Source organism: Mastacembelus armatus, chromosome 2 (genome assembly GCF_900324485.2).
Source record: "Mastacembelus armatus chromosome 2, fMasArm1.2, whole genome shotgun sequence".
Lineage (NCBI taxonomy): Eukaryota > Metazoa > Chordata > Actinopteri > Synbranchiformes > Mastacembelidae > Mastacembelus > Mastacembelus armatus.
Genome location: NC_046634.1, coordinates 5,439,331 through 5,464,546, shown reverse-complemented (window position 1 = coordinate 5,464,546; position 25,216 = coordinate 5,439,331). Strand labels below are relative to the sequence as shown.

Here is a 25,216-nt window from a genome sequence, read left to right as displayed (position 1 = left end):
CAACACACATTCACCAGGAGCTCTGATTTGTCAGTGGACATTTTAGTTGTTTTAATTTTCTCACAAAGTTCAACACAGCATATAATAAACTTTCCCTGCACAGAGACATTGTTATTTCTTCAGGCTGATTAGGCTTCTGTTTAGGTGGATGGTGGGCAAAGCAATGCTGGGAATTGCATGAGATCACCTGAAATTAAATAGCAATAAGATTGATAAAGGAATAGGCCACGTTAGATCTTTTGACTGACTATAATAGGAAAGATGTGTTGCTAACTCCATTAAAGAGGCCATCATTGTATTCAAGTGTCCAGGTGCGTTATGACAGTTTGACACCTATCGTTACATTGGATTTTAAGACATCTGTTTTTCTTTTTTACATGTCTCAATGCCTTCAGCTAAAAAGGCCTGTTTGTTCCCTCCAAGCCAGTGCAACAAAACTTTAAGAAGTCATCTAATTAGCCAAAATAAATCAAATAACATAATGTGGGTGACTGTTAACTGACCATCAAACAAGCAGCTAAATTATTATTTGACAGGGCAAAATTAAGTTTTATTACTCTTAATTATACATTTGTTTAGCCCAGTAAGCATGATGCATTCTGGTTATAGCAATTTAAAGTTAGATGAATTAGGATTTCCATGATTCCTGCACACTGACAAGGAAGAGTTACAGGGAAACTTTTCTTAGGGGCACTTTAACAATAAATAGTGTGAGAACGCAGACGATTATGAGATACAGCTATGCCCTCACTTGCTGTGGAATGGAAATGGAGTGTTTAGCTGACCTTCATTATTGATGCTGCTGAGGCAATAAAAGATTTTCTATTCACTTTCTTGATTGAGGTTTTCTTTGTTATTCCGTAAATTACAGTTGACATCAGTCATAGAGGTTGATAAGCATTCTGGCGAGAGAGAGAGTTAACCACTAACAAGGTGCAATGGACAGATAAAAAGAAAGTTGCAGAACAGGACTGAGATTTAAAAGTAGAAAGAAATTATTTGAGTGTAGTGTCATGTTTTGGGCTGTTTTACTGCTTTACAATGTTTTTTATTCAGTCACAGCCAATGATAAAGCCTAACAATGCAGCACAATAGCAGGAATATTAAACCTAAAACTAACCTTAGGCCATGAACTATTTCTAGGTTATATCTGGGTACAATTTTATTGACATTCCTTAGTCACAGGAACATTGCAGCTTAAAAACATCGGTATGAATCAAACTGACCTAGCCACGCCACGCCACCCACGTACACACACACACACACACACACAGTCACTCCATACTCAGATGGTGAACAAGGCTTCAAGATGGGCAGTTGGTTTAGTGTTAGACAAGTAAGGATAGGGTGCAAATTGGAGACGGATGTAGCGTCGGAGCCAAAATCAATAATAGAGACTTTCATTTCCCAACAAGATGGGGCATGTGGAGTTGTTGTGTAGACATAGAGCTGATTTATTGTATGCCTGTCAGCTAGACAGGAAACCTGATCTGCCAGCAGCGTGTGACAAATGACCAACAAAGCCGATGCTACATTAGTTCCATATTGGTAATCAGATCAGTCAGAAGATAGGAGGGAATAAACCAAAGATCTGCTGATCTTAACATTGCTGGAGTGTCTCAGTAATTGTAACAATTATATTAAACATTCCTTTGTGAGTGTACTTCCATAAATGCTTGTAGATGTAGGTAGAGTGGAATGCTCAAGCAGTCTTGCCATATGTTTAATCTTATCTGTTCATGCTGCAGACAATGTGGTGAAGCCATGAAAAGTCCATTCTTTTCTTGCAGAGCTGCGCAACAGGGAATTTTCTGATCAGGTGCCAAATACAATCAGGGTGGTACTTACTAAGGGCTACAACAGTACAAGTATACACAAAGGCAGTCCACTGTAGTTAAGGTTATACTTCTGTCTTGTTCTATTCTCATGAGACACAAGTTTGTTTTCTTTAGAGCATGTTACTGGAGACTGAAGTCAGTGAGCTAACATTGATGCTTACTTGATATTTTCTCTCCTGCTTGTAAATTTTCACCCCAGCTCTAATTGGATGAGAAAAAATCAGAGATCCAAAGTCTCTTGATTAATTTGTCTTTGCAGCAAGTCTCAACACTCGCAGGTTTTCCTTTCTCTCATTTGATCACACGTGCGACAATCAGCTGAGTGCCAAATGCTGTGTAATATCAACCCTCACTCATAGTACAGGTTGGGCCGGCTGTGCCTCTGCAGCTTAGATCGCTTGATTATCTGTACCCGCAGCATCTGCACAAGTTGAGAAAATTGTGAACTTTCAACGGCCAGTCCATGACTTGTTGCAGCTGTAATTTCCGCCTCCTTAGACACACTGTGGAGAGGATGTTATCTGGAGTCAAATCTCAGTTTAGTATTTTACTAAGTTTTGTTTAATATTAACTCAAAAGCAGAAATAGTAATAATTAGATGAAACATCTGGGATGTCACGTGGCCCCCAAATTGATTTGACAGTGAGCTTTATTATGTATTTTGACACCAAAACATACTATAATCATTTAAATTAATTTATGTCCTTGTGAAATTACAAAGTGGTTCAGATTTTAAAATTGTACATTTTGACAGTGAGTTGGAGTAATTATAGGAGCGTAGGCTGATTTTTGTTGATGGCTAATAGAGAATAATAAGATCATTGATCTATTCAGGGCGAAATTAATTGATGCATGATTTTCTGACAACCTTAAACACCCCAAACCACGTTATGCGCTGGAATTATATTTTTAGGAGCACTTTTCATTTTTTTAATTTAATGACAGAAAATTAGATCTCATTCTGTGCACACATTGATACCTTTGGAAATTAATGTTTTGTTTATCTATTTCTTTCTATTACTGGCCTCTCTTTCTAATTTTGACCTCCATTATGATTGTGCTTTGCCTTTGGCTTTACCACACTGAATGAAAATCTCATCAAAAGTAGATATCCACATCCACAGTAAGCACCTGCAATCATTGTGAAGAAAAAGGCTGTCAAGCATGTGAGCTGGATAGACAAAAGTGAAAGAAAAGTTTTGAAAAAGGAAAGAAAGATTTAAAGGTTCTAAAGGGAAATGAGCAGTAGTTTGTCTTTATTATCCCCTTAGAGTGCATTTTGGGCTCTGTTCAGCCTCCACAGAATGAATGAAGTGCTTCCCTGTTTGAAGCAATCTGAGTGAGTGATCATATTTGCACCCTAAGCAACAGTGAGGATAGTACAATTGTGTGTTTGTGTTCATATGTGTGAATGCAACCTCCACCCCCCTTTACTCCTTCGTCCCAGACACTTCATACACTCGTATAAACACCATATCACCTCGGTAATGCTCCCTATCAGATTAAGCCTCTCATCCCCATTCAAATCCAGCGCTTCCTTGCACCTTTCCCATTTCAATCTGCCGTGTATTGTAATAGAGTTCACTATCACCCTCTCCCAGTGGGCCAACTCTGCCTCCCAGCCAATCTCTTTAGCTGTGTGTTTTTATACTGTCCATGGGTGTGAGTCATAGGTCAACAATGAAACTGAGTACTTTTTTCTGCTTTCTGCTAGTGCTCTGAGATTGTGGCGCCTTGCAGGGCGTGGGATGCCCCTACATTGTAATGTGCACTGTTAACAGCCTCTTCAGTCTTTGCACAGGGGTGAATAAATTGGGGCTTTCCAGCTGAGATGTGTTTTACTTAGATTGGTATTGTGGTACTTTGCCCTAGTGTAATCTGTTGTTTCACCTCCAGTGATGGCACTTTTATACCGAAATGCATGTAAAAATTAAAATGTGATATTCAGGTCAGTACCATCACTTTTTAGAAATATAAGAACATATACAATAAATATTATAAATGTTATTCTTGTTTTATGTGATTATAAAATAAATCTGAGTGTTGGACTGGGCAAAACAAGACCTTTAAGGATCTGGCCAAGAACTCCACATGATTAATCAAGAAAATAACCTGCAGAATGAACACAATCTGTGGTAATTGTTAGTGGCAGCTCTGTCTTTCTCAAAACTGTCTCTCTCTCTAGGTAGATTTATAGCTGATCCATGGGTTAATGGGAGATTCACTATAGATACCTAGAGCTTACATTTTGATTTATAGTTAAACGTTAGATTTCACCCATTGATGTCACTGAAGCACTAGAGGCGTAGTAATGCACATAATCAGGCTGCACCTGTGTTTATACACTTTGATTTTTCTTTGGGATACATAGCAGGAATGAGCACCAAATATATTTACAGACTAAGGTTATATCCTGATAGTGTTATTTGCAAGATGGTTCATTACCTAATAAGAGAGGCACTGTGTTTACATTAATTTATTCACAAGGAAAAGGCTGTTGGGAATCTTTCTTCTAAAGAAGCATCCATCAGCTATGGTTTAACCTTTAAGCTTATATACTAAACCACTGTATGTACAGTGTAGCCCCTTATTACAGAAGTCTAAATCCACCTTAGGGCAAAGATGCATTCTCAATATCTCTATTTTTATGTGAGATGACAGTGATTTATCTCCACTTTCACTGAAGTACAAACTGGTTTACACACTGAGGTGCAAACTTTGTCAAAATCAAACAGCTATTTGCTGGTTGCATTAAAATGTTAAAGGATCTTGTGTTGCTTTACATGCTGCAGCATCTCTGTGTTTAGTGTCCAGGGGTGTTTCCTAATTAGGAAACTTCTCGTTGAAAAAGTCACTGCAATCTCTGATTTACATGAGAATCTGTTATTGTCATCTCGCAAACAATTTCCAATTTCTAAATCATGCAAAACTGATTGGAGTCTTTTCAGAGGGTGTGTCAGTGTGAAAGCAGCAAACTGTGCTGATTGAAAAGATTTATTTTTTTGGCAGAGCATGCTGATCAACGCCAAAGAGCCTTCTGTAATGTGCTAATCAACCCCTGTGTGAGGAAATGTGTGTCGGTGATGAAAAGGAGACAGATAGGTGTTCTCACCTTGAAAAAAACTCCCATGAATTAACTTGGCTTTTATTTGTTCTTCACTGAGCAGTTTGCTCTAGTAGTCGACGTAGTTAGCGGTTCAGCACATAACAGATTTTAAAACCTTAATGTTATGTTTTTACATTTTTATTTTTGTATCGACAAAACAAAGATGGCGCGTGTCGATTACTGAGATAGATAGATAGATTTGGAGGAGTGGGTTGCATTGCACAACCAAGATAGGTTTTTCTTTGTACACGTACCCACCCTCTGTTTCCTCAGTTGCATGTAGAGAATAAATTCTATTCTTGTCTCTGAAGCCTCCACACATGTAAAGCACACAGTACAGTCTCTTGGCAACTGGCACATTATTCTATTCTATTAGAGACTTTAAGATTAATAATTGTGGTGTTTAATCAGAAGCATGGCTAATGTCCGGCCTTGCTCAGTGTGCCATTGTGCTTCAATACATTTCAGTCTCAAGCAGAAGAGAGGCCGCCCAGGTTTCCAATGCAGCGTCCTTTTGTAGAATGTCAATAGCTACAGAAAAAAAACAATGCGGAAAGAGCAGATTCTTGCTGAGACTCCAAATGAAACAATTTACACACAACTCGGGACCTTGACTCAAATCCTCATGAGCTGGGCGCTAATTAAAAATGTGACCTCGTACAAAGGGGATCATAAACAACTTTTATCCCTTCTGCTTTGCTCCGGTGCCATTCTTTTCTCTATCTGCTGCTGTCTCTCTGTGTATACGCTCAGCGTTCCCTGTATGAGTCTCACCGGAGTCGGAGAAAAATGAATAGCCGATTTTACTCTGACAACCTGACTAAGTAGCTTACAATAGCAACAAGTGCACTGCTTAGGCTCTTTAGGTGGCTCCAGGGTTTCATGGGCAAAATTTTCCCTGATCATTTATGAAATTATTATATACACCTATACAGTGCATACTTATTGTCATAAGTTAGAGCTACTGAATTTTGGCTCTTGACTTTTTTAGGGAAAAATTGTGCATAAAAGCTTTTAAGGCCTGTGGTCTTCTGAATTTATTTCCTGTTTTAATTGTCCCACTTGGAACTAAATTAATCACCAGAGCAGCAGCATAAAAGTGGGTCAGTTGATACAACATGGACCAGTAGCTTTGGGAGAAATACTGGAATTTGTCTTCCTACATAATTCATACAGACACTGATTATACTTTGTAAATAGAGGATGACATTTGATGAATACCTCAATCAAACACGTCGATCGGATCGGCTTCCGGTACATTTACGAGTGCTTTGATGCATCTAGCGGAGACTGCCAGCTTTGTCGATATTCACATGAAATGTTGAGGATTTGCTTTTGTTACGAGGCCTTAGTCAATGGGGATTTTAAAGATAAAGAACAATGGACATGCTATGGACATCACTGCTGGTTGTTATTGAGATAGTGTCACTATTTTCAATCCAAGTATCCTGCTATTTCACAGTTTACTCTTTAGGTGAGTTTATCATCAAGATATGTAGCTGTCAGCCGGAGTGGCAGTGGGTGAGCAGGAAGCGGTGCAGTGTCTTGCTGAAGGACAATCAGAGAGGATAAATGGTTTTGGACGGATACACCCTGGCTGTCGGCTGTGCTAGAACCTGTGACCTTTCCAATAAAGGAAGGTCTCTGTACCCACTGGGCCACCAGGCCACTTCAATTTTTTTATTTTATAGACAACCACCAAGGCCAAGACTGTGTGCATGTTACATTTGCAGCCCGTAAACATGTCAAAGTAATATAAGATTTTAGTCCATAGTGTAGGGTTCTGCACGTGGTCTCTGTGCAGATTGGAAGCGATGAAATGACTGTGTCCTCCCAGCCTTCAAAGGATAATTGATGATTAACAAGAGTAGACAATAACAAATTCCAAGCAGTCTCTTAATTAGAATCTGTGCTTGTTTTTATACTGTTGTATTTTTGGAGTACACCACTACATAAGGAAGGGTAAAAATACCATTAGCGTGTGATGTTACAAACAGGATTTTCCACACTGATGTGATGAACACTTTTTCATTCTGAATGTTTGCCGAGCAGATACAAGGATCAATTTAAGTGTTCCTTCTCCTGCTTCAGATACACTGAAAAAATTATGTAAATTTTTTGCAGGTGTAATTTTATGGGTTTTGGAATCATCCCCATTGGTAATAATTGTTGTATTCGCAACATTTTTTTACACGTAGTCCAAATGTTCTTGTTTTTCCAGTGTCTGCATGACAGCGACTGTGGTTGAGGATGGGGAAAAATAAACAACTGGATAACAGCTGTGAGTGTGTCGCTGCAAGTACTCCCAACCAGTGCAATTTTGCCTTAAGAAATAAAAAAAAAAATTTTAAAAAAGCTGTAAACTGAAGTTTCTCATAATAGCAGTATTTCTACTATTAGTGGGATAATTAAGTATTCTCTCTACACAGCCGCAAAATAAAGACATAGAGGGTATGCATGGTGATAAACCACGTATTTTGTAGTAGCTACAATATCTGGCTGTGTTAATTATATAGAAATGGTGCATGCTTGTTAATATACTCCAATGATAGTGATTGTTGATAAATTAAGGGATTTCAATGTAAATGACTTTCACATCCAGCATGACAGACGGAAGTAGAGAGAGAGTTGTGAAATATCCATATGGGTATTCCAGCAAAGTCCTCACCTACCGGTCCTTCACCATCATAATGAGACACCTATTGAGTAGAAAGGGGGGCAGCTGGGAGGAAGACAGCACAGGGCAATCTACCACTGAGCCACCAAGGCCTCACTCTTCTGGTGCTTATTAATCCCAGGAGTGAAATGAGGTTAATGGTACTGAGCAGTTCAGAAACAGACATTAGCTGTTTGGTGGGATTTTGATCCGCAGATAGAAGAGAGTTGAGCTGTTAAGATTCTGACAGTCAAAGTGAGTGAAATGTGAATAAGACTTGTGAAGTGAAATACCCCAGTTTTTTTTTTTTTTTTTTTTTTTAGTTTTTTTTTTAAGTGATGTGCATTATATAATAAAAGGTCTTTGGTTGACAAAATGCGACAGTCCTCTTCCTGTATTTGGGATTTTCTTTTCGTACATGTTTGGAACTAGATTCTGGTGATTTAGAGGTTAGTGGAGCTGGAGCTGCTAATTCTATTTGGTAATTTCACAAATGGGACTGTTGAGGCTTGGACTTTGCACTGGTCCTCGAATCCTTTACAGATAGCCTGTGCACCTGCTGCCCGATCTACTGTTTATGGGCTTACTGCACTATGATTGAAATGAGTGATACTGCTGAACGGGAAGGTTGTGAGGATTCTTAGTCTTGTGCTAATTTCAGTGTGTTTGCAGAAGCACTGTATAGTTTGGACCATATGCTCACAGGCAGTATTTGTTTTTATCAATACCATGTTGTCAGCATATGTATAGTGTATTCTGAGCTTATTTTTCTGCAGCTGGGGTTTAAACAGAATGAATTTTTGGACTAGATTTCAGAAAGTCTTTATCTGATATTTTTTGTGTTCTCTGAGCAATCCTACTAATGAAGAATCTAGCATTTCATTTGTATAAATTACTAGGACTTTCTGAACTTTCTTTCATTTTGCTGACAGGATGACAGAGTACAGTGGCAGACTAGACTTTAAACCCTTTGATCATCAACCATTAATTATCATTAGTTAAAAAAAAAAAAAGTCAATCAAACCAATCAAGATGATCTAAATAAGGGTGTGGATTTAGGATGTTTATTTAAAACCCATTATCAATTATCAAACCGAATAGCACAAAATGTGAACTCCAGTTTCAAATTCATGTCACTATGGCAAGCCGTTTGAGCATAAATTAGATATCCTTGATATCAGATGTTCATTTCACATACTCACATACAGTCTTTGTCAGAACCAGTTCGATGTTTGATTGCAGTAGTTGGACGTGATTATTGAAATATCTCACTAGTTGCACATAGTCGCTCACTAGTGCCAATAAATGCTAAACTAGCTAAAGAAAAGGCCTAACATGTAGGAAAAATGTCTGACATGTTCAGTCATAGTCTGAACATGTCTGATACAGACTTTCACTAGTGAGACAAAATGTCTTCCACTAGTTAACTAGTGAGGAGAACATCATTGTCACTAGTCAACTAGTTACTCCATTTGGACCTTACTAGCTCACTAGTAACAGATTGTGTTTAACTAGTTAACAAGTAAGGCCAAAATGATCACCACCTGTGGAACTAGTGGACATTTTGGTATAAACATCTGATATCAAGGATATCTAATTTATGCTCAAACTGCTTGCCATATGTCACTGTGGTAATGAAACATTTTATCAAATCAAATATTAAAGTTGTATAATAGGATTTTAAGTATTCTAAAATGTTTTCATGTTAAATGTGCTTTGCTAAATGTTTTATCCTTTGGTTGTCATCCTCTTTGCTATAACTGTCTTTGTTAATCCAATCAGCTCCTCATGGACAAGTCAGGGTGTTTGTGTAAAATCCATATTCAAAGTGTCAGACTGTGTTTCATGCTTTATTTTTATGCTCTAATGCTTCCTTGGTTGTTTGTTTTATGATTCTTAATGCTTGGCATTAAATAGAATTTTGCTTACCCAGGCATGTCACTATCACTACACAGATTGTTTCAATAATTGTTGCATTTCATCCTGCTTTGATTTTTATCTGCAAGGTGAAAATGATGGCCTATAATTTTATAACTCCAAAATGTGATGTTTTGTCAGCTCGGACATACTGCTCTGAAATATGACTCTTGCTGTTGCTTTTGGTTTGTTTCTGTTCTGATGACACCTTTACTGCCAAAAATTGCCTCAATGTTTTCTCCTGTATGAGGTAACAGGTGGTTTGTGCCTGCGAGAGCAGACGGTTGCTTCAAGTTTAAGAAAGGTTTGGAAAAACCTTTATGAACCTATACAGAGAAAGTACTTAATTCACCTTTATTAATTAAAAAAATGCATTTTTATTATTTAGAGCTCAAATATTTTATCCACACAAGCAACTGTCATGAATCTTTAATGCAAAGTGCATGATTCACCAGCTCAGGACAGAATATGTTTAATGCTGGAAACTGGTCAAGGGCACTCTGAAGTCTTTGATAGGCTGCAAGTGGCCCCTGACTGGCGGTACTTGAGTACCACTGATCTACGTTGCCATGTGTCAACACGATCTGAGCACGTTATTAACTGGGGGAGCTGGCTCCTCTTTCCCGCCGTGATGGCAAGTGTACAAAACTTTTCTTCAGCGCATGTTTGCGTAGTGATAAGGGATATTTTATTGAAGGTGTGATATGGTCTCCCCCACAGAGGGCGGAGGCAGCCTTTGCCTGAAACAGAATCGCACATAACAAATGCCAGTGCCGCAGACGAGATTGCTCACGTTCCCTTCGATGTCTGAAAATAGGGGTCATCGCAATCCTGTGAAGGCAGCCAAAGTTCCCTCTGTGTATGTGTTTGTGTAAGGGGGCGTGCACGTGCGAGTGAAATCGCGAGGCAGCAAATCCTTTGCCGTCTATTTATATATTCTTTTGAAAATCCCGGCACTCTTCTCTCTTCCACTTTCATGGTTGATACGGCCTAGAAATTTAGCACAGTGGCACTATTTTTATGGACAACAACAATAGCTAACCATCATGACCAACAACCATTAACAGCACTGGCACACATGGTTTCTGTGCTGAGTACCCCGGGGCGTTTGATGAAAGGTGCTGCCCGGCTGAAACATTGCAGGCAGCAGGCGATGATATTTGTTACCTGAATGGTGTTTCAGAGCTTCGATGTAGTGGACGAGAAATATGAGCGCCGAGGTTTCTGCCCCATTGGCTAAGAGGAACATTTCCCTGCAGTTTCACGATTAGTTTGCCAGGTTCTTCTTCTCACAAGGTGTGATTCTTCCCTACAGCTGTTTGTCACTAAAATGCATCACACAGCGAGTTTGTCAGAAATATGACCATATGCCGGGCTTTATGTGTCGGCCCGCTTGGCTGCTAGTGTTACAACACCTTAAGCCTGCCCACACCGAACAGTGGCAGCTTCTCCCACATCAGGTCGTAGCATTTGCATAGAAATTGGTTGTAGATCCAGAGATGGGCCGTGAAAAACTTTCTCTCCTTCTTTCTCTCTCAAACACAGACACAAATAAACACAGTCATATGGAGGGTCTGCTCCTAATCACTTTGGAATGAGCACAAAGTCAGTGGGGAGGACGTGATGAGAAATAGATCTAAGGTGATGCTTCATGTTTATAAAAAGACAGATGATTTAACATTCTGAAATTATATGTACGGCATTCTCGTTTGAGATATCTGTAATTTACAGGCCTTTGGACCGCCAGTTATTTCATATTCATATAAAGTCCTTGGAGTTTGCCCCCTAGTTACATCAAATATGTAATTTATGCTTTGGTGGAGAGTAAATAGAGGAGATCGATTGGGCGGGGGGAAAGAGGGGACATATGGCTTCTAAAACAGACTTTATATGAGCGTGTTGTGACAGTAACATTGAAGAAAACGTGCTTATTCCCTTTTTTTTTTTTTTTTTAACACCAACTTAGATGTTAATTCAAGTCAGTTAAGGTTCCATAACCACAACTGCTCAGCTTAGTTTAACAAGAAGAGCGGAATCAACGAACCGACTAGCCTGGCCATGTCATTTCGGAGAAGCCCTCTCCAAAATGTAATGAGAAAAATAATCTGTAGGCATATTAATCTCTTACCATCTCCCATCTTCCTCACATTGAGATCCTGCTTCCTACGTTGTTCCCTAAGACTCATAGTTAGTATATAGTGAGTAGGATATGAAAAATTCACAGAGCTGTACAATGTAAGGAGATGCAAATGGCTGTGGTTTTCCTTAGTAACATTGGCAAGATAAATGTCAGTGGTCGATGGCTAAACTGCAGACTGAGCAGCAGGGGTCAGAGAATTGAAGCAGAGAAAATGGCATTGTGTTGTGGAGACACTCAGCTACAGAGACAGCTACCACAGCGTACATCATGACAGAATGCCAGGCTGCCTGATGCAGGTGCGTGAGCCTAAAGAGCACCTTTCAGTCACATCTGCCTGATCGGCGTGCGAGGGCCGTGCCGCCACGGCAGATCAGAGTCGAAACGATGCTGCAAGTTAACAGATGCAAAGTTTTTTTGCTTGCTTTATGAAAGTCATGTGTGATTTGCAATGTCAGTTCCACTATTTTAGGCTGACATCTTTAGAAAAGAACTCATTACCTTTATGCTGTGATATATGAGAAAGGAGCAGAAATTGTCCTGGTGTCAGTGAAACCTGACAAATATCTCACAAGGAGGAAAATCAGCCAGCTTGAGCAACTTTATGGAACGTTATCTGCCAAGGACAGTTTGTTTTTGTGGTTAGGTGATGATGTATAGTATTTCGCAGCCAGCTTAAACGTGGCTTTCATCGGTCTTCAGACAAGGCGGAGGCTGAATTTGATCCTGGTTAAAGACGATAATGGGCAATAAACCATTTTTGCAACACAACACTCAAAATCCTGAACAACAGTTTTGTATCATACATTCATAAATAACGACTTCACGGTGCTTCTATTCATGTATTGTTTGTTGTAGCTGATGTAGTGTTTTACAGCTGCCGTTACAGACTTTTGTCAAGCTGTTAAAATTATTGTGCATGCAAAGTTCATGTTTTGACTGGAGCTTTAAAAGGCTCAGACTGAATTTTCAATGTATTGCCATTGCGATTTCAAGCCTTGTATACTGTATCCTCAACACCATTATTATATTATTATTATTATTATTATTATGATGATGATATTATCCTCATAAATAGATTTGCTTCAACTTCCTCTAAATTCTCCTGTAGTTCAACAGAAGGATATACGTGTAGATTAACCACTGACACTTAGTGTCAGAGGGGATTATTTACGTTGCGCTTAAAGTTCACTGAACAATGCTGCTACACAGGATGTCGGCATGTCATAAGGTGAGAGCTTTACAGCAGGAAAGGAGTGTCTACATAAAAGTAAATGTCTATAAAATGGTAAGTAAGGAATGTTTTACAGCTAGTTGAAGTGAAGCATATAAGGTACAAATCTCATAGACCTTGTGGGATTTGTATGGACTTTTAAATTTTACAGCATGTGTAGAGAAGTGCCATGGATGTATCACATAAAATGAAGCAGGGTTCAGGTGAATTCTGTGTAGAATAGATGGCTCACAGCTCAAAAGAAATTCATCCCCTGCTCCTCTGCAAACGAGCCAAGATGTTCACACTATTGACATTAGCGGTGCAGGCGTACCGGGCCGGGGAGGCGACAGCATAGTGAGTGCTCAAGTCCCCCCCGGCAGTATTCAGCGTTTGTCTCTGTGACCCAGAACTACCTGCCGACAAAAGTGCTACCTCATTTCAATGCTAATGTGCTGTTATGTTTTTTTTTTTTTTTTTTTTCAACAACATGTTGCTATTTATTATGATTCAGCTTACCTGAGAGGCGCCAGTTAATCCTGTAGATCCCTGCAGAGCTGCTGTGCACCAAGAGGTCATGGAGATAGTGTTTAAATAGACTCTGAGTCCCTTATTATTCCAAGGGGACGACCACAGTTCTGTACACAGCTGACAGATTCACTACTTCTCGCTTTTTCTGGACCATCTGGTACGTGACAGCAAGGCAAAGATCACAGGATTAACTAAAATTCTGCTTTACATTACAAGACCTCTACTGATTCTTGTTTCTGAACTTGGCGACTTTTAAACTTGGCAGTTTATAGCAACCAGTCATGACCTGGAGGCTTGCAAGATGTTATCAACAACAATGACACTTTTCAGAGCAGATTTTTGATTAGAGAACAGAAAAATAAAGTATTTAGACTCTAGACACTGTGTAATGGAAGAAAAAACAATCTCAAAAGGCCTGCAGCTGTTCACTTTAATAGATGTTAAGATATTGGAAAATGTATGTAACTGTATATGTACCAACAACAGTCAGCGCAGCTAGAGAACAGTAAAATAGGTTAGGCATTCTTGTAGCAAAATATCAGAGTGCAGTAAAACAGGTGTGCCGTGGTTTCATCTGGTCTATGTGGTGGTCCAGATGTTGACCGGAGGCGTTTTGGAAGTAGGGTATCTGAAGCAGGCTTGTCCTCAGCAGCCGACTATACAGTTTAGTGTAGTTTTTGCACCTCCACAATGTCTTTATGAAGCATGAATCTGTGTAGCGATTGATCTTTATCCAGCCTCTGTATTTTTCGTGAGTAGTGTTATAATTGTGAAGAGAAAACTACAGCATTCATTCTCCTGTTACTTAGGGAAAAGTGTAAAAAAAAAAAAAAAATAAAAGTATATGAAATTGTCAAAATGAATTTAATGTCAGTTGTTGTAAATATAGGATTTTACAAGTGAATTGTACTCTGTTGGGATGCAAATGGCTTTAAAATAGAGCTGGTAGAATAACACAGCAGAATGGAGAGAAGAAGCCATAAGCGAAGCTTGTATTGTGCTTCTCCAAAGACGTGCATAGACATTTGCTAACCTGCGTAGAGAAGGGTGTTATGGGTAAAAGCAGGGTAGTCCATGCGTGACAGGGGCAGGTTCAAAGAGAAAGAGAAGAAAGAAGACGACACAAGTGAGAGGAGCTCCAGTGCTAAAAGCTACTGTCAGCAACACTGATGACTCAGTCCACTTAGTTCAACTGGAGGATTTTGTGTTTTCATAGTCAGGAGTTGGTTGTGTCATTCTTTGTCTGTGGTCAGGAGCTGCTGTCAGACAGTGGTGGGAGGCTTTGGTTATTCAATAGCATTTTCAGGATTGATTTTTGATAATAGCCAAGCCTTGTAGTGACTGCATAGTAAGAAAATCTTACTGCAGTGCTTTCAACTCTTCAGCTTCTCCACATCTGCAAATGGCAAAAGGTGCCTTTGAGGTGATGGCTGCCTGTGAGAAATTGAGACAGCCTCTCTGTTTCTATCTTTCATCCCAGACGGGCAAAGACTCTTTCCCCTCCTACCTCATCTCTTCGTTGACATGCTTCATATCAGCTGTCGGAGCTTGTTCGAAGAGCCCAGTCATTTTTAATCTCACTTCTGCTTGTTGTGCTTCCAGCGGCCATCGCCGCAGCTGTGGGAAACTGGGGGAAAGCGGAGGTGAGGCGAATACCAACCAGGATCGACGATCTCACGATTACACTCACCGATAACTGATGCTAGATCAATACAAATCAAATTCATCTAGGCAAGATGAAGGCAAAGTGGCTAATAGCAATAATAGTGAATCACAATTCTTAAAATGTATGCTTTAGGTCCAGATGATTTAGGACTGTCTTCTTATAACTGTTTCCCCCCACCAGATGGCATTGTGTAATAGACTGACTCTGTGTATTTGGTTCTTCAACAAAAAGCCAAAAAAGCCTGTTTTGCACTGTTTGTCAAAAATAACTGGGGGCAAACTGTTGTCCAGTGTCCCTGTTTGGACTATTAGGAAGTAAGTGGTCTAAATTCAGATGCTGGTGAATTTCATGTGTGCTGCAAGAAACTAACTTGGCCCAAATTGAAAATCATTGAAGGTGTACTAATATTTGTGCATAAGTGTAGCATAGCACATGCTCTAAACTTCTGATCTTGTAAATGACAATAAAAACTGGTGTGAACATGGAAAGGGGAAAAACAAAAACGAATGAAGCTTCAGGATTACAATAAACACGTTGTGACTTGTCTCAGGGAGATTTTATGCCTCAGGAGAAGCAGAGAGTTCAGGTTCTGTGCTACATGAACATTTCACCCTGATGCATCCTCCTCATGCGGTAACTGTGCACGAAAATGTGCACATGGCGAGCCTCAGGCTGTTTCACCAAACATCAGCCTCAGTGACAGCTGTTTAAACACATCCACATGTAGCGACGCTGACATCTCTTGGCCTGTCATAGAACTGCATGGCTCTAAATGGCTGGAGGTTTGTATGCAAGGTGTGAACTGAAATACCAGAAATGTGAAGAAACCCTTTAGGTCTAATGAGACTGACCTCAACAGGTTAGGAATTCTGTCCTCCAGCAAATGCTCAGTCTGCTTAGTAATCCCTACGACTTAAAAAAAAAAAAAAAAAAAAAGGCAATGTGTTCATACCAATTTTAGGATTTGTGAGTAGGGATTGATGAAGTACTCCCCATATATATATATATATATATATATATATATATAATGTATCTATCTTTTCTGTGATGAGTCTGAAGAACAGTGTGAAAACAAAGCTCAGCTCTGTGTCCCGGCAATTCTCACATTTCTCATTTTCCCGACAGTGTAATGTAAAATGTAAATCATTTTCTTTGACCTTATGAAATCGCTGTCAGGCAGCAACAGATCTGATAACGTGTATCCAAATATGGAGATGAGCTTCGCGCTTTATTTTATCAAATGTTGGTCTATCATTAGTGTAACTTTTCTGCACAGCAACAGGTCGGCCCACGCACGGACCCAAGCTGTCGATAGGCTTTCAATTTAAGCCTAAAGTCCGTATGTGGTTTCTACCGCTGCACTTTTTTTTTCTGTGGCGTTGAGTGGTTTATTATCGGCAGTGTTCAGTTGTGCTGCGGTCCCCAACCAAAGGCTGAATAAAAAAATATTTTATTGATTATCGGAGTCTGAAAGGTCATTTATTTTGAAAAACCGCTCGTCTCGGTCACGTGATATGGTACATCAAAAATTTAGCCCACAAACTAGCAAAAAGGAGTAAAAACCAAACGTGTTTGGAGAGCTTCATTACCCCCAGATGGGATCGGAGGTCCGTTGGAGGGAAACAAGCTCATGGCTCCCACTAATTCAGCGGGATGGTGAATTGTATTTTTACGCACTTTGTTTCGGTATGTGAAAATATTGTGGCGCAGAAAAGGTTGGGGACCGCCGGTTTAAGAGACATCAGTCTGCGGTGTCAGCATGTTGTCGTCTCTGGTCATGGCTGACCGTGGCGCTAGTTATCACCTTCACTCTCTGTCCGACTGGTAAAGACACAACCGAGGAAAGAACCACGTGTAGTTTGCGCATGCGTGTTGCTTTTTGTTGTTGTCGGCTTGTGGTTGAGATAGTGAGGAAACAGGTACTTAATTCATTACAGTTTGACATTGGCGCTTGACAACAGCAGACTCGTTTGTGTGTGTGTCACTGTGCAGGATAATCGGTGTCCTTTAGAGGAATCTAGAGTGAGTTTATGGTGAAGCTATTTGTGAAGAGTGGGGGGAATTTAACTCTAGTCTCCAAAGTGAAACTAAACTCTAAACTTAGTGACATATGTTTGCACCTTATTCTGATGCAGCACAGTGTGAGAGCACTTTCTTGAATTGATGTGCTTTTGAATATTACGTTAATTATACGTCTACGGACTTTAATCTCTTTAAAACCTTGTCTCCAGCTGCGGCTCTATGATGGAGGGAGTGTGTAAGCAGACCCATGGAGGAAATAATGAGGAGGAGGTGGAGGAACAGGCAGGAGCTGATGATGAAGTCATGTTGTGGTCCATTCAGGAGGCTCTGGAGAGGCAGACCCTGCAGATAGGAGCATCAGCCTGCGGGGCCACAGCGGTGGTGGATGTGTTGAAGGCCCTGGGCATAGATGTGTCCCCGGAGGAGGCTGACCGCTGCGTCCAGACATGCGTGAGGAGGAATGAGTCACCGCTGCCTGACTACCTGCTGTCCCGGAGTGAGGCCGGTAAATGTCTCGATGTGCAGATGATGCATAAGCTACAAAAATACATCTCAGGGTTTTATTTAGCTGAGAATATGACTTGGCCCCTGTGCAGTAAAATAAGGCTGACGTCAGGAGCATACTACAGCAGGGGGTGTGTGAAAGAGGCAGAATAGCTGCAGTTTTCAGATGTGACTTAAATAATGCAGACGCAAACATGCTCTTATCACGCTGGTACTTGCCATTTAGCAAATTTGGTTATTTGATAGCATTTTCAGGATTGATTAGTGAATCGTTGATGGATTTGTGTTTAACAGTGCACTGTCAATTTCAAACCAAGGCACAATGAGTACAGTGATAAAGCTGCTGTAAAACCTCAAAGCCCTTTTAATTGCATCAACAAATATCAGCAAAGTGAGTTGTGCAAATACATTTTAGTCTTCAAGGTTTTTGATGTGATGGTTTACTATCAAAAGATAATAAATCAAATTGAAACAGCGTGTTCCACAGTAAAGGATTAAAATGAAAACAACATCCATTTAGGGATTAAAACCATGCCTTGACTGTAACAGAATGAGTTATTGAAAAGTAAGAATTTCAGATTTTGGGTGAAACTGGCTGACGATGTAAATGAGATATTTCATCATCATATTCAGGTTACACACTGATCACACAGCATAAAAAATGTTGACAATGACCAAAAAGACTAGAGCCTGGGTCCAAATATAACTACATTTTCAAATTTATACTTTAGAGCAAACCTCATTTTGTCAAGGTGAGAAATGGTTCTGAAGTTTTCTGGTGTCAAATTTTCCATTTTTATTATAGTACTAGCAGTGATTGAAGGTTTCACATAATCATTTGTCTATAGATGGCCCTTATAAAGCATTTACTAAATTGGCAGACATTCCACTACAAACTCTTGGCGTAAACTCAAAGCTACCGCTCCCTGTTCAGTGACGTTTCAGGTAATGAAATATTAATACATAAAGGATGACTTTGTGTAGGTGCATATCTTAACTCGGCTCCACAGGCAGTAATAATTCAGGTGTCACAGATGCTAGCAGGGGCTATAACTTACCCGCTGAATGACGCTCTGTAACATCTTGAACCCATAAGTGCCGTTTCCTGCCAGTGTGACAGCTGGATGCACTGCCAACCAGGCAAATTCAAAAGTACCCTCTTGAATTAGACAAAGACATTTATGCCTCCCAAAGGAGTGACTGTAATTGGCTACACGGTTTTTACATTGGCATTTTGGTTTAGCTCAAGCTGTCATCGAGTATGAGATTGTAAGTGAAAGAGAAACACATTTGCATGTATAGATTTTAAAGCTAAAAGTGTCACATCTTCTATATTGCAAACGTACTTAAAGACTTTATCTCCTCATAGGCGCAACTCATGCTCAGCTCATCCGAGGAGCCGAAGAGGCCAGTCAAGGGAAGGTAACGGGTCGATTCTTCCACTTTCATCCTCGCCGGCGGGTGAAACTAGTCACATGGCTTGCACGCTGGATCCAAAAAGGCGCCGTTCCCGTGGCGACCATGAACATGCAGCTGGCTGTACCTGAGGGAGAGGAGGTGCCTGACGCCTGGCACCATCAGTTGATATTTGGTGTCACTTCAAATGCCGTTTTCATGACCAATCCCTTGGATGTGGGTGAGTAAAGGGGAAGGGATTGACTTGAATTTCAGCATAATTGTGGCAACTGATGGTTTATGTCATGTAATTGTTAAATTCTTTGTAGTAAGCGAGGGAGAAGCGCACCAGCGGCTGTGCAGCAAATCCGTGCTGCTGATTCGTCGAGAAGACGTCCTGCAGCGATTAACACCAGATCGCTGTCTGTCCAGCCTCTCAGAGAACCAGTCGGACCCACGATGGAAAGCCCTAGATGTTGAAGGTATTTTTTTTTTTTTTTTTTCCCCCTACACTTTTCACCTGATGTGCTAGCATATTTGAAACATTCATACACTACACTTGAATTTCTTCCTTTTTCTTCAGGTCAGGTGAGGCAGATGTTGCAGGAAGAGGAACAGCAAGCAGATCGATGCAGGTTAACACACGTCACGATCCCTGCGGCGTACAGTTCAGGGATCACGCTCTTCACTTTGCGACACTCCGAGTTAGGAGAAGAACTTCTTACTGCTCCTGAATTGGCTTTGTTGTGACTGGACAGGGACACATAGACTGAAGAAGAAGAACTTAGACTATTTATTGAAATCTGAAAAATAAAAGAGACAAAACTGTTGATGTGAACGTGTAGGATCAGACTACCTACCTTGCAGAAGTGTTATGTGAAGCAGATGTTTCAGTTGTAATAAGCAGAGGCTGTCTGTCGTGACTTAGATAAGTTTTTGCACTTTTATGTAAGCACCCCGATGGAATAAGATTTTAAGACATAAATGAGGCTGTTGATTAAATCTTGTTTTGTATCTGTCTTTTTGTATTCACTGTTTTAATACACGTGAGTCACACAGAGAATGTGTTACAGAATTGTGGAAGTGATATATATATATATATATAAAGACACCAAAATCTGTTTGGTAGTCGGTACTACCTGTTCTATGTACTCTGGCTCTTATCTGCAGAAACACTTTCTTGGACCTTTTGCAGCAGCTTAGAATAACCGTTTCTTTTCAGTTAATTACTGGAAAGAAGTGTTTCTAATAATCTTAGGAGCGTTCACGCACACTGACACAAGACTACCTGCTTGGATTACTTCATCTGCACCTCACGGCATCCAGAATCTTAAGTATAAAGAAAAAAAGCAATTCCCATCAGTCCTTGCTCGGCCACCTTACGCCGTCTTCCAGTTAACTTTATCGTTGACTTTCAGAATGTATTGATTTCTTTTAGAAGCAATGCATGGCAGAGCTCCATCTTATATTATGTGATTATGTGCAGCCAGTTATGTCAGCAGACTAAACTCCCCCTTATTGCTTCACAGGCCAAATTAAAAGTGATGAAGTCCCTGCAGCCAGTACCCCTCACTGTCGGCTCGATGGCAGATGTAAAAGACTGTATAGACTTGCCTGGTGTCATTACGGGATCAAGTGGCTTTTCCATAGTTGTCTTGAGGGAGCTAGGCTGTAGTTAGGCTGTAGTTAGGCTGTAGTTAGGCTGTAGTTAGGCTAGTTAGACTGTAGGGTGGTTTCCGTTAGCATTAGACTTTCATTAGACTAAACATCAGACTTTTAACGTTACATAAAAAATATAAACTAAATATCTAAATGTAACTAAAATATATTGGGTTTAATTTAAGTGTAATTTAGTAAAACTATTGTAATATACAAAATATTCTGAATTAATATTAAATGAAAAATAAGTTTCATTAAACATGTATGGAATATGGCCTTTCCATAAAAGACCAAAAGTTAGATATGCATCGTTTATAACCCGCATATGACATTCTTCATTCTTTAAAGCAAAAGAGCAACTCTGAAAAACTACTTCTTTGTTTTCTCCAGCTGTTTCCATGTCATTATAGTTTAAGTCGGGCACAAACCCAGTGCAGGCTATGATGATGTCGTGTACTCGCACATCCTGCGTCACTAGGTGGGTCAGTTACTTTTTAAATGTGCGTGTGTGTCTAAGAAAATTAATTCTGATTGGCTCTTTTCTAAAAACGTCCCTCCCTCACATTTTCGTCTCGTTTTTGTTAGTCAACGAAAATGTCAATATATTTTTTAGTTTTCGTCATCACTTAATTTTTATGTAGTTAACGTCTCGTTTTTGTCAGTGAAAACTTGTTGACGAAACTTGTAACGAAAATACTTCAACGAAATTAACAGTGCCTGATATGACTAGTAAACTACTACACTGTATACAGGTCTGTATGTTCGGAAAGTCTTTCTGGGTTTTTTCTTTAATCTTAATCTATGTATTCATGTAATTTGTTTTTCAAATCCTGTCGTGTTGTATGTGAACCACAAGGAGAGAGAATGTCCCATCCAGAGATATGTGGCTCTTTAGCTCGTGTGTTGTACGCACATCTATTTGGCTATGTGCTGGCTTTATCAGGAAAAGCCACATTACCCGAGACATGATATGGACAATCCCTTATCTCCAGATTCGGATGACGACCTTGGCGATGGACAACATCAATTTGAAACACACAGCTCAGAAATCCGTCTGACCTCTACACAGATTACAAAAAAAAAAAAAAGAGTAAGATACATGTTCAGGTCCAAAAGGATTCTGCCAAGTCAACCTGACCACCTGGTTAACACAGCATCTGACATCCCAGAAGAAACAAAACGTCCATATTGCCCAGGCCCAACACCACCTGATCTGAGGAGAAACTAGTGATCAAAAATGGAACTATCTATGGCGTACTTACAGTGCATAAAGGTTTGTCTGTTTTAATTGCTTTCAAATGGGAATAATGTCCCGTTGGAATACCTATTATGTACTAATGTTTTTGTTTTTTTTTTTCTTAGGCATCCATGTTTACATTAAAAATGGCAGTGTCTGTGAAGTACCCATGAGGTTTCAGAATTCTACAGTTGGATTTCACAAATACAACAGAATCTTCCTCACAATACAGTTGTGGTCTTACTTGTCTGTGTTTTGTCTGTAGAGCCACACAGCAGTGGGAAGGTTTACTGGAACTGGAAGTTGGCATTTGACTTGCCTGGTGTCATGTTTTAATTTTTTTCTGACCTTAAATGTGTGTCTTGAAGTTTCCAAACTGCAGTCACAATTACAGTTCAATACTGTGGTCTCAGATACTTCATTTGTTTCCAGATAAGTTAAAACAAAAGACATGTACATAATGTGAATTCATGTTTACAATAATTAGTGTTCTAAGGAGACCCAAAAGCCAGGATGTTAAGCAAGAAAACTTGTCCATCGACATAAAAGAAAAGTGGCAGCGACTGGAAAAAGAGCTGATCGCGAGTGGCATCTGTGAAGGTTGTTTTATATTGATCATTTACAATGTGGCTCAGGATGTGCAAAGAAGGCATTTGAAAATTGTAATTGCAACCTTTTTATTCCTTTGTAAGACTTATGAGTCGAAAACCCTTATCCTAAGGAGATGGACCATGCCAGTTTTGCACCATGGATTGGACCTGCCACAAGGACTGGTGATGTTCTATCAAAAACTGAGATCCTGAAAGGACTTGCTTCCAAGTCTGTCAAGGAAACAGATGGGGCACAACCTTCTATCATTTAATGAAGATGAACACCTCCTCCTAATTGAATCAAAGAAGGTGCCATACTTTCATATTTTTCTAATGTTACTACAAAGTAAACATGTTTCTGTTTTGTATGGGCTACCACCCCTTTTGCTACTGGTTACCTCTCTCTGGCCAATACCAGTACTTCTGAGAAAAAATTGCAGACTGGTCCTGGCACATCGCTCAGGCCTATGTAACAGTTGGGCCTGTGGGTAAAGGTTATGCACATACTCATAGAACTGGAGTTATGTCCAGTAACTAATATTTACCCATTTTAAATCAGACAGTGTTTATATCTAACTTGCCTATTTAAATATTTTCTTTCCTTTTCACACTACAGCCGAGCAAGAGCGAGCTCTCGAAAGCACGCACCGATCTTGGGCTCTCGACAGAGGGGTCAGAGAGTGATATGATAAATCAACTTCAGGAAATGCTGCTCCACAAGGATATTTATCCCAAGATGTTTGTGAAGCTTCAAAGAGCAGGAGGTATAGAAGCAGATGCACATGATCAAACTGTGATTTATATTTAGAACAGCCGATGCAATTGCATGTATTAATCTTTTTTTTTTTTAATTATGGAAAACCTATATATGTTTTATGTTCCTCCAGGTGGCGTACTGCACATGGGCTGCACACATGGTATAACATATTACTGTTCACCACTGTTGTGGCAAGAGAGTGCAAGAGACCATGCTGATGGTCTTTTAAGTTTTGCATGTCCTCCAACTGTATACATAACAGATATTGCCGGTCAGGTGACAGAGCAAAAATTTTTCCAGCCTCACGACGGGTGACTATGTGAGGCCTCTGATGAGAACCTAAATGCAGCTAAGAACAAAACCCTAAAAGTACAACTGCCTTGGGTCAAAAATCTCTGGACGAGAAAGTACAACTCGTGAGTTGCAAGAGTCAATGGACAGGTTTCAGAGGCCACATCCCATTACGGGGTCAACAGAGCAGTATTCTCTATATGATGTTTTCCACCAGAAGAACCAGTCCAGACAGGAGGAAACACTGCGGAGCCTAAAACTTACCCCAGAGCTGTGCAGCTTGATAAAGTCATCTGAAGCCGAACAGAGAACTTTCCTATGATCGCTACTTCCTTTGTCAAATGAGGGATACCCACTTCATTCCTTTCCTTGAGGTGAATATTTCACCTTCACAATGAAGGTATAAATCACAAGTTCACATCCAGCATTCAGAAGCAAACTCTGAATATTTTTGGCCTGAGCTCTGACGGACGGTGCAGGTAATTATAGCTGTAGTTATTAGTTATCGATAGAATGTGTGGGATAGTAGATGATAATGTACCTATCTTTGTCTTCAGAGCTGATGACATCTGCTCCATGGGGGTGTACAGATGCTGACGTGCTGGAGGAATCATTGGAACAAACCGAGCAACAAAAGCGCACAAAGGGGTTCTCTCTCAATGGCACTATTCAAAATACAGGAAGAACACAAGGTAATATAGTATGTTAGAACGTCTTCTGCTTCTGTGCAGGTGCAGATCTGCTTTTGTTTCCAACTTATTTACTCCCTGGATTGATTTTTTTTTTTTTTTTTGTAAGTGTTTACAAGTTAAAACGATGAAAGGCAGGGGGTTCATGTTTGTCGTCACTCGTTCTGAGATTTATCTTAAACAGCAAATTCCTAATTTTAACCTTATTCTGAACTGGCACACTTCATTATTATGCCTACAATATGGATAATGTAATACTATTTACTCACAATTTTCACACTATGAAATGTTACATATAAACTATAAATTACTTTGTGTGTTTGCTAATCCTCTAATCATAATAATTATATAAGCTTTCCTCTCTCTACGTGACTGCTTCCAATGACTATGCCATAATCAAAGTGGACCAAGCTTTGGTTTATTTGAGTGACCTTGAAAGCGTCTGTCCAAAAGATCTATGGAAAGACAACCCACACACCACATATCCCTGGCTCACAGATGATGTAAGTTTCAGCACCTTCGAGCGCATTGACCAAAGGGATTTTTATAAGATATTAAGAGCTTTACTGTTTTCTTTACAGGTCGTGAACGCAAGACTTCTCCAGCTGACAAGACACTTACAAAATGTAATACACTTATTGTTATTGTAATATGGCATGTCAAGCCTAAACTGGTACAGTCATTGCCTTAATTATTTGCCTCTTTACAGGCGTTTGCATTACAAACGTATAATTTCACTGCATGGTGGAGAAACTGGATAAATGGGGAAAAAATAAACCCAGACACTTGACATGCTTACAGGTCAGATGCTGTATTTTTTTTGTCAACCATTACTGTGTATTTTTTGAGTGATTTCACTAGTGTATCAACAGGTCTGCAAATACTGTCATCTAGGATTTGAGGAAGGACTCAACTGTCCTTTTTCCCCAGAGTTGTTGGGCACCAGACCCCTGAAACTGGCAACCACTTCATTTTGTGGGTTAGTACTTTATATGGTATAATGGATGT

The 25,216-nt window shown here is 39.8% G+C and overlaps 1 protein-coding gene across 3 annotated transcripts; it reads left to right on the top strand.

The window, feature by feature from the left end:
* Positions 1 to 16,816: 16,816 nt before the first annotated feature.
* On the top strand, positions 16,817 to 19,981 carry LOC113127351 (uncharacterized). Of its 3 annotated transcripts, none has more exons than XM_026301827.2 (5): positions 16,817 to 16,888; positions 17,296 to 17,591; positions 18,960 to 19,226; positions 19,315 to 19,467; positions 19,569 to 19,981. In XM_026301827.2, exons 1-5 carry the CDS (start codon positions 16,824 to 16,826, stop codon positions 19,733 to 19,735), a joined length of 948 nt encoding a protein of 315 aa, XP_026157612.1. In that variant the 5' UTR covers positions 16,817 to 16,823; the 3' UTR covers positions 19,736 to 19,981. The 3 variants fall into 3 exon arrangements, with proteins under 3 accessions (XP_026157612.1, XP_026157613.1, XP_026157614.1); XM_026301828.2 differs by lacking the exon at positions 16,817 to 16,888 and adding an exon at positions 16,905 to 16,983; XM_026301829.2 differs by lacking the exon at positions 16,817 to 16,888 and adding an exon at positions 16,957 to 17,086.
* Positions 19,982 to 25,216: the final 5,235 nt, after the last annotated feature.